Genomic DNA, 21,915 nt, shown 5'->3' on the forward strand with positions numbered 1-21,915 from the left:
CACTAGCTGATCAGTCTAGCATCTACCGATAGTCTTTACTACTGAATCCCCAGTATAGTCATTCACACGCAGGTGATGCGTCATTCAGCACTATACTCAACAAACAGTAGCCAACTAGACCCAACCACAACTAGGTTGACCTCTCTGAGCTGAACCTAACAACAATAGGTTCCAACAACAATAATAACAACTTGTACACATACAACCAGTCAACTACTACTACTACTACTACTACTATAGGCAACTAATACTACTAAAAGCATGGCAACCTTAACTGCAATCAACTATACAACATAACTACTAATCATGGCAACTATCAATAATATAAACATAGTAGCGCAACTTGCTACTCTATACTACACCCAGAGATAATCCCACTCACCGATTACCAGCAACCAGCTCAGATAAACTATCACTGAGCTTCTTCCTTATCCTTATCACCTGAACATAAGGCAAATCAAGTTAGTTTCTATCCGTTAACACAAAACAACACAGTACAAAAAATCAGTCACAAAAGCGCCGCTAAAAGTCCACCTAACACTTATGCACTTTCAAAATTAACATCCTGAACACCAAAATACAAACGGGCAGCATAACGGCTAGAAAAAGGCACTTTGGTAAAACATTATGCCCTGGGCACACAGTCGGTCGACTGTCTCCTCAATCGGTCGACTGACGTAGACAGTCGGTCGACTGTTGACACAACCGGTCGACTGACTTTCCCAATCGGTCGACTTATTTGGTATTTCCACAATTGGCTGAAAGTCAAACTCAGTCGGTCGGTTCACTCTCCAGCCGGTCGGTTCACCCTCAGTCGGTCGACTGTCGACCTACAGTCGGCCGACTGTGTTCATCTTCCTCAGAAACTGAACAAAGGCTACGGACTTCACGATGAAATCCTCAAATCTTGATCTAGAGCTCGTTTTAAACACCAAAATCGACCATAACTTGTTCACTACTTGTTATAGACTCAAAACCCACAACAATTTGACCATAACAACACTTAAATTACTTGTTTTGACACAAATTTAAGCTTTTTACAAAACTCACACAAAACCATGAATTTAACAACGAATTGAACACAAAAACACATGTTACTTACCTTGATAGACTCAGTAATCTGTAAGAAACAAGATGGTATGAACAATTTGAGCTCTAGAACACAATTTAGGAATCTAGGGTTTGAGATAGGAGATGAAGTGGGTACGGTTTGGTTTAGGAAATTTCTAGAGGGATGAAGAAAATGAGAGGAAAGGGCAGCACAAACACTTATTTGGGGTTAAAACCCCATATCCCACAACACACGGGTATTTATCAGTTATCTGATATCTTTCGTACCTCGTTAGGCGGCCCTAACGGAGTCCAAATTAAACAAATGAACCTGTTCTGTGACCCTTGTCACAAACTGGTCTCAACTAAACAACCAAATAATTATAAACATATAATTATTATAATAACATACAATCACACCCAAGGTCAAAAGGGTCATTTCAGCTAGGCCCGATAACAGGATGTTACAGTAGACCTCACACTTTGTCGCGCTATGACCATTTCTTTTACACCTGTTGTAAAATGTCGTGCAAAACCCCTGATGATTTTCTTCACACCCATGACATGTCTATTTTTGGTTTTTGTTGCCGTTGTTGTTATTGAGGTTGTTGTTGGGATTGTTATTGTTGTTGAAACGGTTGTTGTAGTTGTTGTTTTTGGAATGTTTGTTGTAGTTATTGTTAGGATTGCGATTATTGTTGCGATTGTTGTTGCGGTTGTTGGGATAGTTGTTGCGATTATGGTTGTAATTGTTATTGTTGTTGTACTGGTGACTCTTGTCACCGTTTTCCTCCCACTTCCTCTTGAGTTGTTTCGTGTTGGCTTCTTCAGCCGCCTGCTCTTTAATTCTTCCTTCAATCTGATTTATGAGTTTATGAGCCATTCGACTTGCCTTTTGTATGGAAGTGGGCTCGTGTGAACTCACATCTTCTTGAATCCTTACTGGTAACCCTTTTACAAACGCATCGATCTTCTCTTCTTCATCTTCGAACGCTCCCAGACACAATAGGCACAACTCTGTGAATCGTTGTTCAGACGTGGTAATGTCGAACCCTTGTGTTCGTAACTCTCTATGCTCTACCTTGAGTTTATTGACTTCGTTTCTAGGACGGTACTGCTCGTTCATCAATTGCTTGAATGCCAACCACGGTAGTGCGTAAGCAGCATTTTGTCCTACCTGTTCAAGATAGGTGTTCCACCACGTTAACGCAGTACCTGTGAAGGTATGCGTAGCGTACTTAACTTTATCCTCTTCAGTACACTTACTTATGGCAAACACCGATTCGACTTTCTCGGTCCACCGTTTCAATCCAATTGGTCCTTCGGTTCCATCAAATTCCAAAGGTTTGCAGGCAGTGAATTCTTTGTAGGAGCATCCCACACGATTTCTTGCGCAGTTAGCTGCATTGCTAGATTCAGAGTTATTGTTGGTATGTAGCGCAGCCTGTACTGCGGCTATGTTTGCAGCAAGAAAGGTAAGAAATTTCTCTTCGCTCATATTCATGGTGTGTCGAGTAGTCGGTGCCATTTCCTTCAAAATATCCAACTGAATCGAGTTAATCATACAGAATATTAAGAGTAGTCAATAGTATTTCGTAGCATAATATGAACTCATTTATAAAAGCTTTTTCTTCATATTAGCATTTTACAAGTTTACATTCGGGTACTACCTACCCGTTAAGTTCATACTTAGTAGCTAATATACAATTCAACTACTACAATTTCATATGAAAAACTGATTATAATAATATATCACATATAAATATTCTTCAAACTTACAACATCACTATATTACATATAACATGAAATATAGTACACTTTGATACAGGACAGTTTTGAAGATAAATCTAGTTAATACGCAAGTTGTTCAGCAAAAGAAATAAAGACACGTAATTCATAAGTCCAGAAACAAGTCATGTATTCTGGTTTTACTAAGACGACTTCCCATCCTTGGTCTTGTGAAAAATAACCGTTATGACCATTGGCTAGGCAGCATGTTGTAATGTCGTCAAAAGGACGAGGGTTTCGTAATGTCCAACAGCCCTGTAATAATCTAAAAACCTTGTTTCTCACCCCAACTACTGAATCCATCACTTGTGGGAAGGTTTTATTTAAAAGCTGCAATCCGATGTTCTTTTTCTCACTTTGGTAAGAAGCTAACATCACTAGCCCGTAAGCATAACATGCTTCTTTATGTTGCATGTTAGAAGCTCTTTCTAATTCACGAAATTCTATGTTGGGATATGTTGAGTCAAAATAGGTTCTTAACCTGTAGCATAAAATTGCATTTGGATTCCCCGCATTTAACGCTTTAAAGAAAACACGGCGTAACTTACGGTCTCCCCAATGTGATATACCCCACCTATCAGAGGAAAGCCTTTTATAAACTAAGGCATTTCTGGAAAGTCTTTCAAATGTTTGACAAGTTAATTTTGCCATAATTAATTGTGCTGATGAATTCTGACCAACTCTAGACAAGATTTCCTCAATCATATCCTCTGGTAGATCTTCTAAAATATTCGGTTGTCTACCCTTAACGTCCATTTTGTTTTTATACTGTAAAATAGACAAGGATTATATTCATAAAAGATAATTAACAAACAATACAAGCAATTTTTACATAGAACATAAAAGTATAAGCACACTACAATACATATAATACACAACATGATTACAACCCTCTAATCTGAATCACTGGTTTCTTCTTCTTCTTCGAACTTGGTTAGTTTTCCTAATTTTCTAGGAATATATGGTGTTCCTCTAATACGAGCAGTCGTTTTCCACAATGTTTTAGAAAAACCTGGTGGTTTAGAGGTTCCCGGGTTATTGTTACATTTTAGGAAATACGGATGTTACCAATACATATAAACTTCATCGGGGTTGGAATCGGGTTTCTCTATTTTTATACCTTTTCCCTTATTATTTTCTTTCGCTTTATTAAATTGGGTCGAGGTAATTTCTATAACATCATCGGAATCCTCATCGGGATCTGATTCATCGGAAAATTGATAATCTTCCCAATATTTTGCTTCCTCAGCGGAAACACCATTGACCATTATTAACTTTAGTCCGTTGGTTGAGGATTTTCTTTTATTTAATCAATTTACTATAGGTATCAATATTTCTTCCTCCGGAACCTCTTCTTCTTCCGGTTCCTCCTCTTTCGGTTCCTCTTCTTCCGGTTCCTCCTCTTCCGGTTCCTCCTCTTCCGGTTCCTCCTCTTCCGGTTCCTCTTCTTCCGGTTCCTCTTCGGGAATTTGTGAATCTTCCCAAAATATATTCGACTCTTCATTATTATTAGGTGAATCGATGGGATTTGTACTAGTGATAGACATCTATCACACAATATCAAACACATTAAGAGGTTAATATATCACATAATATTTACATGTTAATAATATATAGTTTCCAACAAAAGTGTTAAGCAATCGTTTTTAAAGAAAACACGGTCAAAATCCAGACTCACTAATGTATCCTAACAAACTCGATAAGACACACTAATGCAAATTTCTGGTTCTCTAAGACCAACACTAGGATACCAACTGAAATGTCCCGTTCATATTGATTATAAACGTTCCATATTAATTAATTTCGTTGCGAGGTTTTGACCTCTATATGAGACGTTTTTCAAAGACTGCATTCATTTTTAAAACAACCATAACCTTTATTTTATCTATAAAGGTTTAAAAAGCATTATGTAGATTATCAAATAATGATAATCTAAAATATACCGTTTACACACGACCATTACATAATGGTTTACAATAAGAATATATTACATCAAAAATAAGTTTCTTGAATGCAGTTTTTACATAATATCATACAAGCATGGACTCCAAATCTTGTCCTTATTTTAGTATGCAACAGCGGAAGCTCTTAATAATCACCTGAGAATAAACATGCTTAAAACGTCAACAAAAATGTTGGTGAGTTATAGGTTTAACCTATATATTATCAAATCATAATAATAGACCACAAGATTTTATATTTCAATATACATCCCATACATAGAGATAAAAATCATTCATATGGTGAATACCTGGTAACCGACATTAACAAGATGCATATAAGAATATCCCCTATCATTCCGGGAAATACTTCAGACATGATAAAAACGAATTCGAAGTACTAAAGCATCCGGTACTTTGGATGGGATTCGTTAGGCCCAATAGATCTATCTTTAGGATTCACGTCAATTATTAGATCGGTTTACTAATTCTTAGGCTACCAAGCAAAGGGGCATATTCGGCTTCGATCATTCACCCATATAATGTAGTTTCATTTACTTGTGTCTATTTCGTAAAACATTTATAAAACTGCATGTATTCTCATCCCAAAATATTAGATTTTAAAAGTGGGACTATAACTCACTTTCACAGATTTTTACTTTTTTGGGAGTAAGACTTGGCCACTGGTCGATTCACGAACCTATAACAAATATATACATATATATATCAAAGTATGTTCAAAATATAATTACAACATTTTTAATACATTTTGATGTTTTAAGTTTATTAAGTCAGCTGTCCTCGTTAGTAACCTACAACTAGTTGTCCATAGTTAGATGTACAGAAATAAATTGATATATATTATCTTGAATCAATCCACGACCCAGTGTATACACGTCTCAGGCTAAATCACAACTCAAAGTATATATATATATTTTTGGAATCAACCTCAACCCTGTATAGCTAACTCAACATTACTGCATATAGAGTGTCTATGGTTGTTCCAAATAATATATATATACATGGGTCGATATGATATGTCAAAACATTTGCATACGTGTCTATGGTATCCCAAGATTACATAATATATTAGAATACATGTATAATACAATATAAGTTAGCTAGGATATGATTTATATAGAATTGTTACAATATTTTCCGTAGCTACAACAATCAAAAAATATCCAATCTTGTTTTACCCATAACTTCTTCATTTTAAATCCGTTTTGGGTGAATCAAAGTATAGGTTTATAGTCGGAAATATAAGTTACAAGTCATTTTTGTAAGAGGTAGTCATTTCAGTCGAAAGAACGACGTCCTGATGACCATTTTGAAAAACATACATCCACTTTGAGTTTAACCATGATTTTTGGATATAGTTTCATGTTCATAAGAAAAATCATTTTCCCAGAAGAACAACTTTTAAATCAAAGTTTATCATAGTTTTTAATTATCAAACCCAAAACAGCCCGCGGTGTTACTACGACGGCGTATGTCCAGTTTTACGGTGTTTTTCGTGTTTCCAGGTTTTAAATCATTAAGTTAGCATATCTTATAGATATAAAACATGTGTTTAGTTGATTTTAAAATTCAAGTTAGAAGGATTAACTTTTGTTTGCGAACAAGTTTAGAATTAACTAAACTATGTTCTAGTTATTTCAAGTTTAAACATTCGAATAAGGTAGTTATATATATATGAATCGAATGATGTTATGAACATCATTACTACCTCAGGTTATGTGGATAAAACTACTGGAAATTAGAAAAAATAGATCTAGCTTCAAAGGATCCTTGGATGGCTTGAAAGTTCTTGAAGCAGAATCATGACACGAAAACAAGTTCAAGTAAGATTTCCACTCGAAATAAGATTGTTATAGTTATAGAAATTGAATCAAAGTTTGAATATGAGTATTACCTTGTATTATAAAGATATCTTACTGTAAATAAGAAAGATTTCTTGAGGTTGGATGATCACTTTACAAGATTGGAAGTAAGCTAGCAAACTTGGAAGTATTCTTGATTTTATGAAACTAGAACTTATAGAATTTATGAAGAACACTTAGAACTTGAAGATAGAACTTGAGAGAGATCAATTAGATGAAGAAAATTGAAGAATGAAAGTGTTTGTAGGTGTTTTTGGTCGTTGGTGTATGGATTAGATATAAAGGATATGTAATTTTATTTTCATGTAAATAAGTCATGAATGATTACTCATATTTTTGTAATTTTATGAGATATTTCATGCTAGTTGCCAAATGATGGTTCCCACATGTGTTAGTTGACTCACATGGGCTGCTAAGAGCTGATCATTGGAGTGTATATACCAATAGTACATACATCTAAAAGCTGTGTATTGTACGAGTACGAATACGGGTGCATACGAGTAGAATTGTTGATGAAACTGAACGAGGATGTAATTGTAAGCATTTTTGTTAAGTAGAAGTATTTTGATAAGTGTCTTGAAGTCTTTCAAAAGTGTATGAATACATATTAAAACACTACATGTATATACATTTTAACTGAGTCGTTAAGTCATCGTTAGTCGTTACATGTAAGTGTTGTTTTGAAACCTTTAGGTTAACGATCTTGTTAAATGTTGTTAACCCAATGTTTATAATATCAAATGAGATTTTAAATTATTATATTATCATGATATTATGATGTATAAATATCTCTTAATATGATATATATATATACATTAAATTTCGTTACAACGATAATCGTTACATATATGTCTCATTTCAAAATCATTAAGTTAGTAGTCTTGTTTTTACATATGTAGTTCATTGTTAATACACTTAATGACATGTTTACTTATCATTTATCATTATTAAACATAGTGTATCAATATCTTAATATGATTCATATGTATTTAGTAAGACGTTGTTATAACGATAATCATTATATATATCGTTTCGAGTTTCTTAATTCAATAAACTCAATTTTATGTATATAACTCATTGTTAAAATACCTAATGAGATACTTACTTATCATAATATCATGTTAACTATATATATAATCATATGTATGTCATCATATAGTTTTTACAAGTTTTAACGTTCGTGAATCACCGGTCAACTTGGGTGGTCAATTGTCTATATGAAACCTATTTAAATTAATCAAGTCTTAACAAGTTTGATTGCTTAACATGTTGGAAACACTTAATCATGTAAATAACAATTTCATTTAATATATATAAACATGAAAAAGTTCGGGTCACTACACGTATATTTATGAGAAATGAAAATGAAAATCTTGTGGTCTATTAAAATGATGGAAATGATTACTTATGTTAAACTAATGAACTCACCAACTTTTGGTTGACACTTTAAAGCATGTTTATTCTCAGGTATAAAAGAAATCTTCCGTTGTGCATTTGCTCATTTTAGAGATATGACTTGGAGTCATTCATGACATATTTCAAAAGACGTTGCATTCGAGTCGTTGAGTTCATCAAGATTATTATTAAGTTAATTATAGTTGGATATATTATGAAATGGTATGCATGCCGTCAACTTTCGATGAAATGAAAGTTTGTCTTTTAAAAACGAATGCAATGTTTGTAAGATGTATCATATAGAGGTCAAGTACCTCGTGATGTAACCAAATGTAATGTATTCGTACAGATGGATTAGGACTGGTCTTTACAGTGGCGGTTCCGCAAGGAACCCAATTCACTATGGGTCAGTGTTATTAAAAGCATATATGGGCGGGATGGGGGGCTTGGGCAATTTACTTCTGATTTATCTATTACTCGTAACTCGGTATGGAGTAATATTATCCATATTGGTATTGACATGCTCAAAATCGGTATGGATATTAACTCTTTTTTTGAGAAAAAGATAGGTGATGGCCGAGACACTCTCTTTTGGAAAGACATTTGGATTGGAGACATTTGCTTGAAAGACAGGTTCCCTCGATTATTCAGATTAGAAAACAACCAGGAAGCTTATGTGAAAGAAAGAATTCATGACTCTAATGGATCAAGGCTGTTTACGTGGAACTGGACAAGAGAAGTAACGGGTCGAGTACTAGGAGAGCTGAATCAACTCAAGACATTGATCATCAGTAACATTACTCTTAGTGAAGGTCCTTCAGATTGGAAGTGGATACTGGATAACAGCGCTATATACAATTCTAAGTTAGTGTCCACCAAAATCGATGCTTTAACAATTCAGAGATTGGGACAATCACAGGAAACGATGAGGAACAATTTCATTCCAAGAAAGATCAACATTTTTGTATGGCGAATTGTACGTGGAAGATTACCGGTTAGAGCATAACTGGACAAATGTGGGATAGATCTTGACACAGTTTTATGTCCCATGTGTAACGACTTCATCGAGACCGTAGACCATGCTATTATTTCATGCAAAGTGGCGAAGGATATTTGGAAATCTATTTATAGTTAGTGGGGATCTATCCCACATAGGGATGAGAACATACTCAGCTTTTTTTCGGGTTCGGGTCGGGGTAATATTTTGGGCGAAGATAAGAAAATTTGGCAGGGTGTCGAATGGGTTACGGGTTACTACATCTGAAGAAATAGAAACCAAAAGGTATTTAGGAACGACCCATGGGCACCATCTAAGGTGGTAAGCGAAATCTAACATAAAGCTTTCGAGTGGATCACTAATCGTTCGAGGAATAAATCATTTGATTGGTTACAATGGCTACTAAATCCAACCAATTTAGGTTCTCCGCTCACCAACAATCGAGATCCAGGCTGATTTAGGATAGTTGATGGCTACTTGAGTCTTTGTAATACATGTACATAGATTTTGTGTGAGTAGAGATATTATTGCGTGATCTCTTTGTAAACCATACTTTGTACATACTCTGTTTCATATTTATAATACACTGTTGGCCTTTCAAAAAAAAGAATATTAAGTTGAGATCATATATATAGTTGATTGCGAATATATTTACTCTCTCACCAATTAGTAACCTAATATTTTATTTTAAATACTTTCAGGTTAATATCCTATATTAATAAATAGATAAAAGTAATTAGATAAAGTTTATTTATATTGTTATTGTATGTCTATAAAACAAAAATAGATAAAATAAGGAATAAAGTTGTAAGATAAACAATAAGTATAGTATATTATTGTATAAAAATAATCTTTCTTAATTTGCATATTTCTTATCTTGAGATTATTAAATTAGGTGGATCATCATATGATTTAAATGAGACGAGCATTCACGAGCTGTTCCAGCTTGACTCATTAAAGTTCGATTTGAACATAGCCTAAACTAGCTTGAGTCTGAACTTGAACATATTTGGAAGCTTGTTTATTAAATGGGCCTAGCTCAAGCTTCATATTTCGATCTCGAAGAATCTCGCGAATTATATCACATCCGGGCTATAGCCTTTCTCTGATACCACTTGTTGGATCGATAGCTCAAATAACATGTCTTACACATAAGTCCAAGAGTCCATAATACTCTAGAACCATTTGGTAATATATGGAGTTCCCTATAAAATGTGATACATTGGTTTGCACCCAAATGGCCCTATGTTTTTGGATCAATGGTGGTAATCAGGATTTCCTGTTATTAGGAGGGTAAGACTAATATATGTCATGAATAAGTTATAAACTAGTGAATAAATGGTCCGCTCATTCTAGCGGGAAATGGTTTCGCTCGATGACTTATCATTGTTTTAATAATAGAGATTACGCGCACGAAAAACACAAATATTAATCAAAGCATTTCATCCCAACAATGAAGGTTAACCATACTAACCATACACAAGATATGGATTAAAACAAGCTCGAAAATACCAACCCAACTGAGCCAACCAACAAAGAAAATACAAGCAAACAAACCAATATAGGCTCCACACAAAACACAAACTAATACAACAACCGAAGAGCGAGCAAAACAAATAACAAAACGGAAAACAAGCAAAACAACCAACAAACCGAAAGGCGAGAGTTACAAGAGAGAGAAAAACAAACTATAATTTTTTTAGTTTAATACTGCATTCGTCTCAATACAAGTGTCTACTTACTTTTAGTATACAGTTTTAGAAAATCTCTCTAACTTCATTCTCTAATGATTAGAAATCTTTTCTCACCATGATAACCTCTTATGATACTTACGATTGATTGAAATACAAAGTACACTCTTGGAATGAACATTTCAAAATAGTAATGTGAACACTTTGTGATGGCACATACATAGTATTATATAAAGTGTTTTTGCTAAACGGCTATTTCGACATCGAATACTCTCATTAGTCACCTACACACGTGTTGGGTATTTGGTGTGTTTTGGATTAAACTGAGTGGCTTGGAACATACACCTTTATTCTCCATAACAAAATTTTTGAGACAATCTACCCCTATATTCGAACCTACGACAATTAGAACTCAAATCAAATTCATAATTTCTATATATACTAATAGACAAAACACTGTTTCACTATTCACCAATAGTAACAAGAGGTATTTTCGTCATTTCACCTTTTTTTTGTCCCCAACGATAAAATAAGCAACTTTCGTAAAAGAACCAACATTTCAATGTTACCAAAAGATGTCGAAAAAAATTCTTTTTTACAAAAAAATCAACTAACTTTTTTTTATTATTATTTTTTTTTTATTTTTCTCTCTTTTCTTCCTCAACGATAAAAGAGGCAACTTTCATAAAATGAACAACCCTTCAATGTTACCAAAAGATGTCGAAAAATATTTTTTTTACAAAATAGATCAACTAACTAAAAAAAACGAACGCTATAAGAAGCAACTTTCACAAAAGGAACAACCCTTCAATGTTAGATGTCGAAAAAAATTCTTTTTTACAAAATAGATCAAGACTTTTTTTTTTAACTCGCATTTAAAACGGAGCCCCGGCGCGAAGCGAGGTTCCACAACTAGTTTATACCACTCGTAAAATGACCCATGTAATTATTATCGAGTCCAAAAACAAACGGGCCTAAATATTTTATTTTAAGACAAAATCACCCGAGATGATTTTTGGTAACATGATCCGCCACTTTTGCTGACCTATTTAAGAACCAGTTGCTGTCTTATATCCATTTTTTTATACACAAACAAAAACAGAAACACACACAAATCAGCTTGATTTTTGTTTGATTTGAAGAAAATTAAAAATGGGAGATGAGAAATATGAGCAGCTGAAAAAAGCGGTTGAGAGGGTGGAGTTAGTTGATGTTCATGCTCATAACCTGGTTGCACTTGATTCTTCACTTCCATTTCTGTCTTGTTTCTCTGAAGCTTCTGGGAAGGCGTTATCTCATGTTACATCCACCCTTAACTTCAAGGTCCCTTCTTTTTTTTCTTTTTTTTAATTTTAATTTCTCAACAAGTTTTAAGTTTTTACTCGTGTTCTTATTTTTTATTTTTTTGCTTTTGTTGGCACTCAAAAGTCAATAAAAGACTAAATTTGTTTAATATTTGGTAAACGGCATATAATTTGAATATACCTATCACTAAAAGAACTGGTCATCAAAGTTAGTGAGAATCCAGGAGCAGTTTTTATGTGAAGTGGCCCGTTTAGGCTTACTCTAAATGAAGATCATATATTCTGAAGAGTGAAGTGATGAGCAATTACTTTAGCCTAGGCAAACTAATAAATTGTTATTTTTTATACTTATTTTATGCTGTTGAAATTTAAATTTTTCTATAATTTTGAACTTATTAATCTGTGGGTCGAGAGAGTTGTCAAAATGGTTCGGTCAAATCTGGTAACTCAAAACTGTACATGTGGGGTCAGGCCAACCAGTGGGCCAATGAGTCCCAATTTCTTTCCAATACTAATTATTGAATTATACTTGGTATTTTTTATTAAACAAACCATAAATTCTAAAAATATACGAGGTTCTGTAGTCAAAAGTAGCAGTGTTCTATACAATTTAAAGATATACAATTTAAAGATTACGGTTGTTATTTACCTAAAGAAACTCACAAAATATATGAGGTTTCGGATGTTTGGTCCAATTTGAAGAGTACTCTGTAATAAAAATTTTCAAACTAGTGGTGTCTATGATCGCACTAATTATAAAGTAGAATCGCCCCTCAGGCTAACCCATTTACATGTCGGTTTATTCTTTTTAAAACTTGGTAAAACTTTAATGTCTTGGACATTGTTACAATAACACTAGCAAAAAAAAAAAAAAAAAAAAACTAGCAAAATCTCAGCACAATGTAATATTTGTTACAAATGTGAAAGTTAGATTGTGGTATGTGTGGGGACCGGTACCATAAAAAAATTTATAACACAAATTGAATTTATTAGAGATCTCATATCAAGAAACATAAACAAACAGTAAGGTAATTGCAGTAATAAGATTGGCTGGAGCTTGCGTTTAACGCAATTCCTTAAATCATATACAAGTTTGTTTCCAGGGTACGACGACGGCCTAAAGTTCTATAGCCGGAGTTGAAACTTGCCTGAAAATGTGTGTGTGTGTGTGCTGAGATTTTTATGGTTGTAGCAGTTGATCTTCAATGATGGATGTGCTAGGTATTTAACAGCACATCCATAACTTATGATTAAGTTTATTAAAATGACTTATTAATTAACATCATATGGAGACTCTTTATCATCTCCGAAACTAACTGATGATGAACTAGAAGGTTGGGTCAATCTGGTGTGTCAGAAAAAACCCACTTAGCCTGATTGGTTACGGGTCAAAAGTCAAAACACATTCATGAGCCAAGTACAAAACCAGACCCAAAACAGACCCATTTTCCCTTTAATTCCAGCATCAACCACCTTACTTTGAAGGCATTATATCTCATTTATCACAACATAACTTTGGTTCATCATATAACATTATATGAAGCTTTTATCATAAGCTACGCCAGTTAATAAAATATCACTTGTAAGTATTATTTTTACATATATTTATTTAGGTCCAAAGTTTGGGGAAAATGCTTTTAAAAAACAACTTTTCCAACATCATGTTGTTTTTCTTCCCCATGGATTATTCATGATGGTGAATTGGTGATTATAGTATGCTCATTTGGTACAGTAAGTAATTGAATACTAGTTAAATCTTAGATGTAAGTATGTAACAAAAGCTATTTGGGACTTCATGAATATCTGAAAATATATTTAGCTACTTCTGACCCAAGTTGTTGACCCGTTACCATATGAATTGGTTGAAATTGCCACTCTAACATGGATTGATATAAATACTTGTTACAGAGAAGCCTAAGGGATATTGCTGACTTATACGGCTCTGAATTATCTCTTCAAGGAATTCAAGAACATAGAAGTTCGTCTGGAATTGAAGAAATCAGTAAAATGTGCTTCAAAGGTGCACGAATATCGAGTGTACTAATCGATGATGGGTTAATGTTAGACAAGATAATTGACACCGAGAAACATAGTAATTATGTGCCATTTGTTGGTAGAATATTAAGAATTGAGCGTCTAGCAGAGCAAATTCTCGATGAAGTAAAAAATCTATTTTCCCCTGTTTTCTTAGTTTCTTTATACTCTCTCAAAAGTTACCCTAATAAAGTTTTCTTATTATTATTTGTTACTAAAAATCAGGGAATAAAATTTGGGAGGTGTTTGACACTAGAAGGATTTACTGAAGTATTCTTAGACAGATTGAAGTCATATCCTTTTATGTTCTTTCCAAAAAACTAAAAAAATTGCAGTTTAGCTTCATGTTGATATAAAGGTAACAGTTTAGTATGTTGGGTTCCTTATCATTGTGTTGTAACATTTTCTGTTAAGGCGGGTCCTACAGATGTCTCTAAAGTGGTTGGTTTAAAAAGCATAGCTGCATATCGCAGTGGCCTTGATATTAATACGCATGTCACCGATGAAGAGGCAGCAAAGGGTCTTGATGAAGTTCTGCTTGGTGAGTTTTACTGTAATTTGTTATACTATAAGCAACAGAGGTGGCAATTGCTACCCATTTACTTATGAATGAGTTGATCCGCTTAATATTTAAATGTGTGTAATGAAAAAGAAAAGAAGCTAATACGCTAGCAGGTATTTAACCATATTTGCTAAATTACAATAACTTTTAAAAAGCAAATTACAAGTTATGGAGTAAAGGTGTTTTGGCAAATGAACAAAAAGCTAGTACATGTTTTGATCCACTAACTGGACCCGCTCATTTTGCCACCTCAAATTTGTAGCAAGATTGTTATCTGACCATTTCTATTTTCAGGGGGATATCCTGTTCGAATTTCAAACAAAAACCTCATCGATTATATATTCATTCGGAGTTTGGAGTTGGCTATGCGTTACGACTGGCCCATGCAGATACATACAGGGTAAAATCAAATTATTGAGTTACAATGTCTATAAGCAATTATTCAAATCCAAATACCACATTGATAATTGCTTATTAAATAACATGTATTGGTATATTACTAGCTTTGGAGACAAAGATTTGGATTTACGGCATGCTAATCCCCTTCATCTTCGTAACGTACTTGAAGACGAAAGATTCTTAGACTGTAAAATTGTTCTTTTACATGCATCCTACCCTTTTTCAAGGGAAGCATCATATTTGGCATCTGTTTATCAACAGGTAAAATTTTGAGACTTGAAAGGGCAACTTAATAATTCTTATGCTGATGCTAAAACTATATAGGTGTACCTTGATTTTGGTCTTGCTATTCCAAAACTCAGTGTCCATGGCATGACATCATCATTCAAACAACTTTTGGAGCTCGCACCACTAAAAAAGGTGACTCATTAACAAAGATTTTTCTTAAATTAGTTTATTCTGTTGGCATGATATTATCCCTAATCTTGTTTATTGTTTGTATAGTTTGTGTGTATTGTAAGAGTATATTAAGCTCATTTGTAATTTGGACATTGTACGCACACGCAGGTGATGTTTAGCACTGATGCAGTTGGATTTCCTGAAGCGTTTTACTTAGGTTTGTGAAACCAGAAAATATATGTTTATCCTGCATGACTTGTACATACATATGCATATAGGATGTGCCAAATTTAATACATGTACGTACATATTTGGGTTAAAGCCACAAATTGGCTATATACTTTCTCAAATGTCCCGATGTTGCCCATATACTCATTTGTGTCCCACTGTCGTCTACAAACTTTCAAAAAATGTACCAATATCAACATTTCGTTACCGGTTACCTGTTGAACCGGTAAAGTTAATTATTTAACTTTTTTTTTTTTCATTTTATATGTCCCGATGTCTCCCATATACTTTCAGTTGTGTTCCGATGTCGCCCATATACTTTCAGTTTCTGTTCCGATGTATCACCGACATGTCATGACTACTTAGAAGTCACGTCATCAATTGTTTTCGTTACAGGTAAAAAAAGTATAGTGGGCGACATCGGTACATTTTATGAAAGTTTGTAGACGACAGTGGGACGCAAATGGGTATATGGGCGACATTGGGACATTTGAGAAAGTTTATAGCCAATTTGTGGCTTTAACCCTACATATTTCTGTATCCCTATATCTATGTATTATATTATTACTACCATTTTGTACTTATAATACTATTATAAATACTAAATATAAATATAAACTTTGGCAGGTGCTAAGAGAGCACGGGAAGTTGTATTTTCCGTTTTACGTGATGCGTGTAACGAGGGTGATTTAACAATTCCCGAAGCTCTTGAAGCTGTTAACGACATCTTTGCAGAAAATGCAAAAGCGTTATACAAAATCGATAGCACTGTTACATCTACACATGTATCTAGTACGTTATCAAAGTTTGATAATCACGTGATAAAAGAGTTAAACTTTACCCAACAAGATACTGTACTTGTTCGTGTTTTATGGGTCGATGCTTCTGGACAACATAGATGCCGCGTAAGTAGTTTTTCGTTCACAAACTCTGTTTTATTTATTTGGCTGTATGTGATGTTGAAGTTTTTGAGTTTGTATACATTTACTCTCAGGTGGTCCCACAAAAACGGTTCAATAATACTGTGAAGGAAAGTGGGTTAGGTTTAACGTGTGCCTGTATGGGGATGAGTTCAGCGATGGATGGTCCAGCTGACGAGACCAATCTGACTGGGACCGGTGAGATCAGACTCATACCTGATTTATCAACCAGATGCAAAATCCCATGGTATTATTATTTTGTTTTGAATACGATTACACTAGAATAAAATATACTCCCTCCGTGACAAAAAACACACAGTTTAAGAAATCTAATCATTACACTATATTTTTTTCTTTACTTTACAGTTTTACCCCTTACTTTTTACCTATCTTTTTGTCTTATATGCAAAAGTTAAGGGCATAAAGAAAATCTACCTTATTATTTCTATCGAATATAGACTATTAAATTGGGACAGCCCGGAAAGAAATACCATACTATCAAGATGGGACAGGGAGTAGTATTTAAGTTCATATTCCTTACTACTATTTTTGATGGGGCAATTATTTGTTTATTAACACTTCAAAAGGATATTACACAACACACCATTCAAGAATTTCGTTATAACAAAATACACCGAGTTTCATTGGTTTTTTAAAGACTTGTCATTTTTTGTGAAGTTTAACTTTTTTTCCAGGTAAGTTTGACTATTTTCTGCCAAATTTTACAATTGGTTGATTTTTTATATCCTTTTTATGAAATTTGACTCTGTTTGCAATTTTTATTTTTAGGTGACTTTATTTTATTATATTTGCGAAATTTGACGTTTATGCAAATTGTCCCTATATGCAGAATGTTGACTTTTCTTTTGTGTGTTAAATTTTTCGGGCATTTTTCCCTTCCAGCCAAGAATTTTCACTGGCTTTATGACATTTTGTGTATATATCCTTTTTTGCAAAATTGTACCAACCTGTTTTTTAATAGAATATAATCGTCTACGTACAGGGTGATGAACGAAGAGATGGTTCTTGCTGACATGCACTTAAAACCGGGTCAACCGTGGGAGTATTGCCCGAGAGAAACACTTAGAAGAGTTTCTAAAGTTCTGAAACAGGAATTCAACTTGGTATAGTTGCATATTATTATTTTATTATATTCTTTAAATCAGATGTGGTAATTTGTGTTATGCCATAACTCTAGTTACACAAGGTGTTTTTTTTTGTTCGTTCTTCTTTCATTGTTTACACAATATGAATTGCATTCTGGACATATTCATATTGAATATTAGAGGTGGCACATTTGACCCATTTACCTGTCAGTGGGTTATTTTGGGCTATATTGTATCTCTCACGGGTCAAATCGGTTAAGAGAAGGGATTTGACTAAGTGGTATCATGTGTACAATTCAATGTTAAACTCATGTTAACCTCCATAAGCAAATAAGATATTAACTTGAATGCCTTTTATTTCAGACGATGAATGCTGGATTTGAAAATGAATTTTATCTATTAAAGAGTCAGCCAAGGTATTATTTTTTACTTTTTTTTTTGAAAGGCAAGTTTGTATTTTGAGTTCAAATCTACATTTAATGACTTCTTATTTTGTTAAATACCTATACAGGGAAGGTCAAGAACAGTGGGTCCCATTTGACACATCACGTTACTGCTCATCATCTGCATATGATGCTGCTTCACCTATATTGCATGAAGTTATTAACTCATTACAGTCTTTGAATATTGATGTAGAACAGGTAACATGGGAATTTACGTTGCCTGCTTATTTTATTTGTATTTAGAATTGAATATTGATGCACGGAAGCCACATATCTTCTCACAAGTATTAGATATTATAATTATCTGTTCTTAATGCAAATAAATTTATGTACACCTAAAATGTTCTTTTGTGAGTGGCTGAAATCATGATTTGCAAGGCATTATTTCTTTAAAATATGGTTGATGTTTGATTTTTTGCTAGCTCAGCTACATGCAGAGGCTGGGAATGGTCAGTTTGAAATTGCATTGCGTTACACAAGTTGTTTTGATGCTGCAAATAACTTGATATATGCGCGTGAAGTTATTAGATCCGTTGCAAGGAAACATGGATTGCTAGCCACTTTTATGCCAAAGTAAGTACTGTGTGATGGAGCACATCACTTGCTAGTTGCTACTACTACATGTGTCAAGATGGGCCGTGTTGGGTAGCTGGTCAAAACGGGTGGGTTGAAATGGCACATATTTAATACATTTCAGAACGGTCAGGTTGTGTTGGGTTGACCTAGAATCTCATTTGCAAATGATTTCTCCTTCTGAATGCATATTATATTTGGTGTTATTAATCAGGTTTGCATTAGATGACATCGGGTCGGGTTTACATGTGCATATTAGTTTGTCCCAAAATGGCCAAAATGTGTTTGCGGCATCTGTCGGGTCATCACGCCACGGAATGTCGAAAATTGGGGAAGAGTTCATGGCAGGTGTTCTACACCATCTTCCGTCACTTTTAGCTTTTACAGCTCCCATCCCAAACAGGTAACTATAATTTACACTTTTCACTATATGGTTATATGTAACTCATACTAATTTCTAATCACCATCCTTAAATGGATGCGTAGTTATGATCGTATACAACCAAATACATGGAGTGGAGCATACCTTTGTTGGGGTAAAGAAAACAGAGAGGCTCCTATAAGAACTGCTTGTCCACCTGGCGTTCAAGATGGCCTAGTCAGCAACTTTGAAATTAAAGCATTTGATGGATGTGCTAATCCGTATCTGGCCCTTGCCGCTATCATTGCTTCCGGAATTGATGGTCTACGCAGACATCTTGTTCTCCCTGATCCTATTGGTAACACTCAACACTTATTTTAAACTCACTTGGTTTAAACAGACTCGGCTAGTTTTCATTTTATATACCAGGTATACCCAGCAATTGAGACCCATAGCTTGAAAAATGGGTCCATTGGGTTAGGTATTTAATCAATTAGGTCCATATACAAGTTGAAGATGGGTCCAATTTAGACCTATATGAAGCCTAACAAATATCTATTCGGTCCAACGGGTCCGTAATGGGTCTTAACGGGTCTACGAGACTTTAAAATTATTATTATCTTGAGGTTTTATGACTTTAAGAAACTTTGAGAAGCAGATATCGACCCAACCCGACCGACCCATTTAGACCAGACCATTTTGACCCATTTAAAAAATCTGACCTGATTAACCCATGACCCGTTTTGAACCAACTCAACCCAACCTTTGATCTATTTGCCATTATTAATCGAAATACAACCCAAATAGTTTGACCTATTTCCAGTTGGCTGACATCAAATGTTGTCTCTATGCAAACAGATGACAATCCTGATAGCCTACGTGGCAAACTCCAAAGATTACCAGTCTCCCTTGCAGAATCAGTAGAAGCACTATCAAAAGATACTGTTTTCGATACGTTATTAGGAGAGAAACTGATGGTTGCTATAAAAGGGGTTCGCAAGGTACATACATATATATAATCTCAAACATCTAATGTTATATTCCTAGTAATTGTGACCAGCAAAATGCAGTAGTTGATCTTGAGCACATATGTTTTTGTATTCTACAGGCGGAAATTAAACACTACTCTGAGAATAAGGATGCGTACAAGAAACTTATACACCAATACTGATGGTGGGCTGTAAAATATACAATAAAAAGGTTCTAATAACTTAATATCTCCTTTGTTAGAGCGAACTTTGATCGTTTGTCTTTTTATGGTCAGAGAAGCAGTAAGCGAAAAATATGTGTTAGCCACTGGATCAAACACGTTTAATTGCATATTTATGAGAGTGGACGAATTTAGGAATTTACGACTCAATCTGCCATAAACGCATCTTTATTGCATGTGTTTATTGTTAATTTGTTATTGTTACATTTGGTTTGTTAATCTTTGTGATGCATTATATATATTCTTGTACATTTGATAAGTTTAACTCTTTAAAAAGTTGAATCCTATAACCAAATAAATTACACAATGATTAAAAACTCACCACGAACAAATAAATGGGCGTGTATCTTCTATCTTGTGCAATTTAAGAAAAAATTAGAAATAAGCTTCATTTTAGAATAGGCATAAAAGAGTGATTATTGCTCTTATACAATTTATTATGGTAAAGGGAGTTGTGGGTGGGTAGTGCTGTAGGTGATGTGCAGCTGTGGGGGGAATTATGCTGATTTGGTAGTGTTGGAATGAGTTGAAATTTATATTTCAATTATTTGTTCATTTATATACGTAGATAAGAATAAAAAGGTAAAGTTCATTTATACTTCTAATGTATGTATGTAAAACAAAATGGCAGGTAAAAAGTAGGGAGTAGAACTATTAAATACATAAATAAATTACCATGTAATAATGATAATTCTAAACTGTGTATTTTTTGTCTGGTGAAAATTAATATGAGACGGATGGAGTAATTGAAATTTAGTATTATTATTATTTTTTTTAAATTTGAATTCTCCCAACAGTCAGTATTCAACGGACCAATCAGATGTCGTCATGTGTACAAAAGTGTCGTTAATTGGGTCATAAATGCCGATCAATATTGTTATTAAGAATTGAAGTTTACTTGAATATTTGAAGTTTAAAATGCTAGTTTATGAGGTTTTTATAACAAGTGATGATTCGAGACAAGTATGAGAAAAAACAGGGTTTAAACGAGAAAAAAAGAAGAAAAATGGGTCCAGGCGCAATTTGCGGCTGGCTGGTGGATTTTGGATGCTGACGGAGTCAATTCTGGCGCCTTTTTGCGCCCATTTTTGCGGTCAGGCCTTGCGGCCATCGGGTGCAAATTGCGGCTGGGCAAATTTCTGGATATCTTTTGAGGCCGAATTTGAGGGGATTTTTGCTTCGGGGACAAGATACATGATATTTATAAATAACGAACCCTAATCCACGAATTAGAGACCATTCTCGACATATTTTGAAGGCAAAAACACCAACAACATCATCATTCATCATCAAAGTTCAAGGATTCAAGTGGTGTTCTTCAAGCTTTTTCATCAAAAGATTAAGTTTTTCATCATCATCATCATCATCATCATCATCATCATCATGAGTGGCTAGTTTCTTTCTCTTTATTTCTTCCATGAACAATTAGTGCATGTATTTGTTTCATTCAAATTATTGTGTGGTTTATGATTTTGTAAGACTTAAGTCGTTTGTTTTTATGATTTTATGAACCAATTGGATATTGATTAATGCAAATTTGATTGGTTGTTGATTATTGCAAGTTGAGTTATACTAATTTACATTGTGTGCTTGATCCAACTTAGTGTTGATTAGATTAAGGAGAAAGACAAA

General features: G+C 34.2%; 2 protein-coding genes across 6 annotated transcripts; both read left to right on the forward strand.

The window, feature by feature from the left end:
- Positions 1-8,591: 8,591 nt before the first annotated feature.
- Positions 8,592-9,062, forward strand: LOC139870912 (uncharacterized). The gene has a single exon (XM_071858674.1). It carries the CDS (start codon positions 8,592-8,594, stop codon positions 9,060-9,062), a length of 471 nt encoding a protein of 156 aa, XP_071714775.1.
- Positions 9,063-11,806: 2,744 nt separating this feature from the next.
- LOC139873584 (protein fluG-like) lies at positions 11,807-20,508 on the forward strand. 5 transcript variants are annotated; one of them, XM_071861519.1, is made up of 19 exons: positions 11,807-12,067; positions 13,957-14,208; positions 14,308-14,374; positions 14,483-14,623; positions 14,939-15,044; positions 15,148-15,304; positions 15,368-15,463; positions 15,611-15,659; positions 16,298-16,575; positions 16,665-16,837; positions 17,594-17,714; positions 18,060-18,112; positions 18,208-18,337; positions 18,567-18,712; positions 18,927-19,115; positions 19,199-19,431; positions 19,932-20,074; positions 20,182-20,246; positions 20,338-20,508. In XM_071861519.1, exons 1-18 carry the CDS (start codon positions 11,897-11,899, stop codon positions 20,242-20,244), a joined length of 2,568 nt encoding a protein of 855 aa, XP_071717620.1. In that variant the 5' UTR covers positions 11,807-11,896; the 3' UTR covers positions 20,245-20,246; positions 20,338-20,508. The 5 variants fall into 5 exon arrangements, with proteins under 5 accessions (XP_071717620.1, XP_071717622.1, XP_071717619.1 ...); XM_071861521.1 differs by having other exon boundaries at positions 20,343-20,508; XM_071861518.1 differs by having other exon boundaries at positions 11,808-12,067; positions 20,182-20,508.
- Positions 20,509-21,915: the final 1,407 nt, after the last annotated feature.

This window comes from Rutidosis leptorrhynchoides, chromosome 10, assembly GCF_046630445.1.
Source record: "Rutidosis leptorrhynchoides isolate AG116_Rl617_1_P2 chromosome 10, CSIRO_AGI_Rlap_v1, whole genome shotgun sequence".
Lineage (NCBI taxonomy): Eukaryota > Viridiplantae > Streptophyta > Magnoliopsida > Asterales > Asteraceae > Rutidosis > Rutidosis leptorrhynchoides.